Consider the following 7,875-nt stretch of genomic DNA (forward strand, 5'->3'; position numbering starts at 1 on the left):
AGGCTTCACCCTGTTTCCCCATTCAAAACTGTCAAAATTAGTAAAGAACGTTATTTCTTTGTTATCAGCATAACCCAAACCTGAGAACACCTACATGTTTACGCCTTGTAAAAACAGTGCACAGGAATAAATCCTAATTTAAAAAGATATCGTACCAATACTTTTTTGCCTTGCTTGTATTTTCTATCTCTATTTGTTGTCTAGTGTTACTTCTACATTTAAGGTTGGGCCTCTTTGCATCTAATACACATTTTTTCATTAACTACGTCACATTTTGTTTCACTTGTAGTAGATGCTCTTCTTTTGTTTCACCCATAGTTTTTGAGCAATCCAGCACCATTTTTTAAAATTTATTTCTAAAGAGGGGGTATTGTGCTTTTTTGGCTTCATACCATCCCTCTTGTACCCTGTAGTAGTTTTACATGATTGAACAGCTGAAAAAAGCCCAAACTATCTTCACACACTAGTGTTTTAGTAAAACCTTATGCTTGCCTCTGTCTGAAACACTTTGTTTAAGCTACTGTCTCTTTAAGGCTCCCTGCTCCACAACCCCCTTCCCTCCAATTGGAATTTCTACAACTTATTATTAAGTAGAGGTTTGAAAATCAGCACAAGTTTAGTTTGAACGTCCAGCATTGTTACTTTCAATCCATGTTTATAACATAGAAATGCTTAATACCACCTCTTTAAATGTTTCCTTCAGTCAGCAAGCTTTGACCACTTTTTGCCAGCAGCTAAAACATACAGTATTCTGCTTGTATGTACTCTCTTGCAAACCCTTAAAAGTTAATAAGATACCAAAATTACAGATTAAGGTTTTGAAGAATTCTATCAAATTCATCAAAAGCTTTTTTTTTATAGTTATCCACAAATCACCATTATTGGGTTATTTCCTAAAAACTGAGATAAATCAAGAACAACTCTTTCATGCCCATGTTTGCCACATCAAAAAGCCCAATAAAATCTGGAAACCAATTCTTGTCAGGAGCATCAGAATTACAGTTACAGTTACATAAGTGAATAATTAACTCATGGCATGTAAGTGTTTCTGGTAAACCTCTCACGTTTGTAGGATGAGACTCACGTCTATGTTTCATTATGTGTTGGCAGATTAATGGCCTCTGTTTCCTGTTATAAACCTGATTTGAGGTTGACACTAAGCCAAACACCTGAGATCGAAACTGATTTTTCTCTTCTCAATAGGGTTTGGTAATTAGGAAGTGATGACATGCTAAAGTTTACTTAAAAAAAGTTTACAACCTCTTTAAATGTAAATGACCCCTCTGCACACTCCAAACAAGACTACATCAATGTTAAAATCCACAGGTCCTTATTCAGGTATTCAGCTCTGATAAAGAAAATATGCAGTCTATTAAGACATAGTAATTAAAATAGTAGTTTGTTATTGCTTATTATAAAATGGTGAAGGGGATTAATTGAACTGATAAAAACTCAGCAAGAGACACTGTCTGCTTAAATATTTATTAACGATTGTAATCAGAAAATCATTTCTTTTTGAGAATGACAATAAAGAGAGGTAAATTATATTTCCTCAGAGCTTTCATCATCAGAGTCATCTTTTTGCTTGTCTCTCTGCTCCATGTTTGAGATAAAATTCAACCCGCCAAAGAGGCCAGTGTTACCAGCCACTGCCGAAATCAACGCATTTGGCTGGTTGGCAGGTGTTAATGTCAAGCCCTATATATATATATATATATATATATATATATATATATATATATATATATATATATATATATATATATATATATATATATATTTTATTATTTATATATATAATAGTATCATATTGTTCATAGCATTATCAGCTTTGCTTTATGTGCTGGTATGATTCGTCTCACTTATGTGCTGTTTATATGATGGGGATGAAATTTTCAATGATGATTTAAGATTAAATAATGGTTAAAACTAGTTAAAATCAATACCCTGAGTCTAACACTTTGTTTGAATTCTTGATACAATATATTTTTTTATAAGTCTTAAGCACATGTAACAGGTCCATTTCCAGCCTCAAAACAGACATCTGTCTGTTATGTCTGTCCATGTGGAGGGGATTTTAGGAAAAGTCATGTGATTTCACCCGCAGCTGCTGAAAATCTAGTAACTTTCCAAGAGCAGTGATGTCATGCTGGAATTTCAGACTCATTTACATCCCGTCACATGACCAGGAAAACCCAATAAGGACTACAAGAAAGATGGCGCGTGATTCCTGTAGAGGGCGACAGAGTGACTTTATCTATGACTGCTGGGCAGAAGCCAGTGAAGGTATGAAGTTAATCATCGCAGAGTCATCAAATGCTCTCATTTTCACAACACTGCAGCACGTATGAAGATCCTTGAAAACCACAGGACTATTCAGGGAAGTGGAGGAGAACATTTTGGTATTTTTCCATCATGTTTTAATCACATGATACATGTTTGTCGCTCTATTGCTGTGATGAAAGGACTCTTTCTGGGTCAGGGGCTTCAAATATTAGTTTATGAACGTTAGATGACCTGAAGTTACATAAAGGTATAAAGTATCTTACCAATCATATCAAACATGACACAGAATAGTGAAGTCTTAAAACTTATTTAGTTGACAAATGTTCTGTAACTGCTATGTTACTGGTATATTTTGTGAAAACACGTGTCCACAAAAGTGTGCCTCATTTTTGTGTGTTTTAAAGAACCAGAGGACGATAAATTAGCGCTTAACACGAGTTGACAACAACTCTTGATTCAGCGTCAAATACTTGTGGCACACAGAAACCAAAATCACAAGATAGTAGATAATTAGTAAGCAATGGCCATGTGATATCACAGAATAAAAAGTGTGTCAACTGAAAGAAAAAGGAGCATTCTCCTTGTTTTATTCACACAGTTAAAAAGATAACTTTTGTGCACAGAAATACGGGTGAATATCCTCATAAAGTGTGACAGGCGACGCCATGTGATAAAAGTTTAACTTGTCCACATGTGTAGGTAATTCTCGTGTCTCCCGTTTGAATTGTATGTCTGCTTTTCCGCTCTAAAGGTCATTAACTGTAGATAAACAGAAAAAAATGTTGGCTCCATGCCCTTCCCTGCCCTGAAGTATCTTTTCGAAAAATTTCCAAACTCTGGTCCCTCCCTGTCTCTCTGCAGTGACCCGCCTCTTTCACTTTCTTCCTGTTGATTGTTGATGTTGTAAAGCAGCACGTGCTCTGTTTAAAAGCTGGCGGCTCTCCCTCATCATGTCAGTTGAAGCAACACAGACCAGAGAAAACTCTGAAGACACGGAGAGACACAGAGAGACACGCTGACAGTCTATTTAAGATGACAGAGAGCACCAACGAGAGCACTGGTGAGTCTTATTGTTTATATTTTGTATAGTATATGGATAACCTCATGTTCTATTTTTAAATACTCATTTAATATCAAGTTAAAACTTAAGATTAGTTTACTTTTTCCTAATACATGTATTATTACCCATACTTTTCATTTTATTATTATTATTATTATGTCAGTTACAGAAATCTTAAGTCAAAATTTTATTGTTAATATTTATTTATTTATTTATTCATTTATTCATAATAAATTTGTGACATATTCAAGTCCATTTACCTTATTTTGAAAATGTACAGTCAGTTTTTAAAGCAACGTCCCCCCCACTCTTGTTTTGTTAAACTGCTGAAATAATTAGGTCAGAATCTAACTGTGGTGAGTTGTTTGTGATTTTTTTTCTTATATCCGACAAAGCCCTGCAAACAGGAAGATGCCTTGAAACAAACAAGGACTGAGTATTATCTTTACTACTCTGCAAAATAAATGAGATAAGACTTTACTAGAAGCCGTAGACTTGAAGGGAAACAGTCTGAGCGGGGTTTCCACTCATAAAGCAAATGGGTTGCTTCACTTGTTTGAATGACATGTGTGAATTTCAGCAAGTGGGTTAACAAAAAACTTTGCTCACCTTTGGATAACAACTGAGTGTACAGATAGTTAGCTATAATGCCTTATCTTTGCAAAACAGTACAGCTGCATGTGATCTGCAAAAATGAAAGTATCTTTTAGTTTCATTATTACTTGTTTACATGGTTATCTGCTCTTTGAGAAGCAGACCCCCATCTCTTATCTCAGTTTAACAACCTTTATCTCTAAAGTGAGGGCGAGGTAGCAACTCCTTTATTTGGATGTTTTGACAAAACTGTCATTTATTAACAAATTGGCACTACCAAGTGAATTAAATTGATAGATATTTTAAATCAGCAAGAAAATAATCTCAGGAACTGGAAAAATTCATGAAATTCATTCATTGTCATTTCATGTACTGTGTAAGTTTGCAATAAATAAGTTGTCTTTGTTTATTTTCAGATGCTGTGCACAAGTGTAGCTGGTCCTGCCTGGGTCCTTTGACCTTCCACAGTCAGGCAACAGGCAGCAAGGTCTCCCTGAGCCATGGCAGCTACTGCGCACACCGAGTGAAGGAGACGTTCAAGAACGGAATTGTGTTCAGCAGCCGCGCAGTAAAGCACAACGAGAGGATTCGTCTGCGGGTGGAGAAAGACCTGATGAACTGGCACGGAGGTCTGCGTCTGGGTTTCACAAATGTCCGTCCATCATCCATGTCTCTGCCTCTACCTCCTATGGCCATCCCGAACCTCACCGACCGCCCGGGGTACTGGGCAGCCCCTGCACCGGAGAGCCTCTGTGGGAAGGGCTCAGAGCTGGAGTTCTGGGTCTCCTCTGGAGGCTCCATCTACGCAGAGGGACACAACAGCACTAAATGCAAACTGGCGACGGGGGTAGACCTCAGCAAGCCGCTGTGGGCCATGATCGACATCTATGGCAATACATTCTCCATCCGCCTCCTAGGTGAGTTTACAGCATGACAGGGTTTCTTTGTTTTGGCACAACTGGTTTTTCCTCAATCTGTGCTCTTTAAGCTGACAAGTTTTTCTTGTTGCTTCAATGTTTGTATTCTTTGCTGCAGGCTCAAAGAAAGTGACCTGGACAGTCACCAAAACCTCCTGTCCCGTCCCTGAGCCCCTCACCTCTTCTATTATCAACACACAGAATCTGTCAAACAGTGACATGAGGCGAAATGGAGGCACCAAAGAAACCATCTCTGCTTTTGAAAGAGAAAACAAAACAGGTAAGACAGTTGTTCAAGCTTGGCTGACTATCTTTACTTTTCACTTTAAAAACGAAAGAGGAGGAGGTGGGTCAACTTAACATCTGTCTTTTTTTGTGATTCTCTGTCATTAGGTAGTGAACGATGTGTGGTGTGCTTGGAAAGCAGCGCCAGAATAACTCTGCCCTGTGGCCACAGGTGTCTCTGTACCTGCTGCTCCCCCAGGATCCTCCAGGATTTTGGAAGTTGCCCACTGTGCCGACATCAAATCTTTGCTCCGTAAGAGGAGGGGAGACGCTAGCGCCACCAGGACACAAGCTACACTGAATGACTGTGATAAGAAAACACAATAAACTGGAACTACTGAATGTATCCTGGCTGCTGTTCGCCAAAGTGACCAGGTTTTAAAAAAAATGCTGTCATATGGTATTAAACTGTGGCTTTGTTAATGTGTAAATGTTGTACAGGAGGTGTGAGATAATACATGCTGAGGTGTTAATGTGATGGTGAACAGTAAGCTCTGATTATGTGAACATAGTGAATGAAACAGGAAAATGAAGATAAATGCACTTTAACTGTCATTGTGAATCAAGGACAAAAACTTTGAGGGAAAAAAACAGAAAGCTTATTTAGACTCAGCATAATGTAAATGAGATTGTATTTTTAACTGTAAGATGTATATTGAGCTTTCTCTAACATATTTTTATATTTCTGTCAAAAACTGCTGTGTAAATAAACATTTTATTTATCAACTGATTCTCGTTGTGTGTGTCATATAAATTCATGAAACTACTGAATAAACTTAGAAAGAAAAAGTTGATGAAGTCAAAGTTTTCATTCATCACTCTTGGTGTAAGGGTGGTTGGATAAGGACATCTGAAAGGACAAGCTACCTTCTATTATGTTAGCTAATATTAAAAGAAGCTTTTCATACAATTTAATAGTCATGCTCTATTTCTATTTTGTGTAAACTCATCTTTTTATTAGAAAAAAAAGTTGCTGATATTAAAATATCTCCTTTTGTGACTTGTTCATCACAGGCAGGAGCACAGTGAAAACAGTTCTCACAAAGAAACTGTAGACATACAATCATAATATACTGTGCTCATCATGTTATTGACATCAAATTATTTTTATGATATCTATGTACAACAAAAAACTCCTTAAACTTCTATCCTTATTGCGTTATAAAGATAAAGTGAGTCCAAATCAGCTGTTTTTTGCATTAAGGTCAAATCATGGTCCAACCACCTGCTTGTTTGTTGTTGACCTTAAAGGCTGATTATTTATCCCCTCTCTTTTATAAGTTGGGTCAGGATTAAATGTTAACAATATGAGCTTACTTTCTACCCAGTTTGTGTCAAAAATCTAAACATTTAAAAAAAAAAAAAAACATTTGTATTTTTTAAAGATTAATTGAGATAAATGTAGAGCCAAAGGTCATGGTGGCACAAAGACCTTGAGCAACAACGAAAGCACATCTTTATTATTTTATTTTTGGCACACATTACAATATTGATGATAAGCAAGTTTCATTTTGACTTTTTATGTTTTTAGCACTTGTCCAATGTACAAGCGTCAAAACTGAAGCTTCAACCTGCATATTCTGGGCTTGTGATTAATGGTTTATTGGGACTGTAATGATTGACAAAGCTGAATAAAAAGGCGTTGTGTAGCCTGGCCTTGTGGATCCAAAGTGTCTGATGGTGCAGGAAATTAGCACCATCAGCGCTATCAGTACTAAAAGCGTTTGTCACTCATTTACATTTTCACTACCTTATCATTGCAGATCTAAACGCTCCAAAAAACAAGCGTCAGAGTTTGTTGGTTGGTGGATTTTCTTCCTGTGGGTAAAAGTTCTTGGACATCAAATCTCACGTTCTGTCACAGATACAATCAACTTGTGTGACAGAGGAAGAGGGTAAAAATGCAAACATGTTTTGTCATTGCTGTCGAATGTGACCCCTACAGACGAGGAATATGCAGATCATCAGATTAATAATAAGGGCTCACCTCATCCACCTGTAAAGATCACAGTTTGTATCAAAACATGGCACGCTCTTCAAGCAGGTTTTTTTAGGTCATTTCCTGAAAATTGCACAAGCTCTCTCTGCTTCCTCTGTCCACTTACAGACCTGTAATTTAAGATTTAAGAACAAGAAAACAAAGTGATCATGGCATGACAACATGGTAAACAGTTCAAACCTGTTATTTGGGTCAAATAAATTCCTCGTTTGGGCCTCCAAAACTTAAATCCTGCGAAGTGTTTTTCTTATTTTCAGTAGAAAACATCTTTTTAGACTTAATATGAGCCACACTCACCTGACCAGTCCATATAACTGTATTGTTTTGAGTTATTTAAAGACAGAAATGCAGTCTTATGCTTGCAACAAGTAAATAACATCTGCCAATGGAACAAGAGAAAAGTTACTTGTATGAAGACATTAAGCAGATTTCAAGCAAGTTTTTCTATTCCATTGGCAGATTTTTTTTTTACTTGATACAATCAATTCGGACCCAATTTTTCTCTTCAAATGACTTAAAACAAGACATTTTTCTGGACTGATCAGCTGAATTAGGCTCATATTGGGTATAACAAGACATTTTTACTTAAAACAAGACAAAAACACTTGATAAGATTTCAGTGTTACTAACAGTGGGAAGGTTTGGCTGCAAAGGCAATTTCAAAGGAACTAAGAAACCTTCTTAGGAGTCTTTTAAACAAGTTTGATAAGGAATTAAAAAAGGAACTATATATA

General features: G+C 36.7%; 1 protein-coding gene across 1 annotated transcript; it reads left to right on the forward strand.

The window, feature by feature from the left end:
- Positions 1–3,258: 3,258 nt before the first annotated feature.
- Positions 3,259–5,666, forward strand: LOC141790957 (E3 ubiquitin-protein ligase NEURL3). The gene is made up of 4 exons (XM_074671124.1): positions 3,259–3,346; positions 4,357–4,857; positions 4,976–5,137; positions 5,251–5,666. The coding sequence occupies exons 1-4, from the start codon at positions 3,319–3,321 to the stop codon at positions 5,397–5,399; spliced, it is 840 nt and encodes a 279-aa protein (XP_074527225.1). The 5' UTR covers positions 3,259–3,318; the 3' UTR covers positions 5,400–5,666.
- Positions 5,667–7,875: the final 2,209 nt, after the last annotated feature.

Source organism: Halichoeres trimaculatus, unplaced genomic scaffold (genome assembly GCF_033239565.1).
Source record: "Halichoeres trimaculatus isolate MK-OKI-2021-1 unplaced genomic scaffold, fHalTri1.1 fHalTri1_scaffold_5, whole genome shotgun sequence".
NCBI classification, from domain to species: domain Eukaryota; kingdom Metazoa; phylum Chordata; class Actinopteri; order Labriformes; family Labridae; genus Halichoeres; species Halichoeres trimaculatus.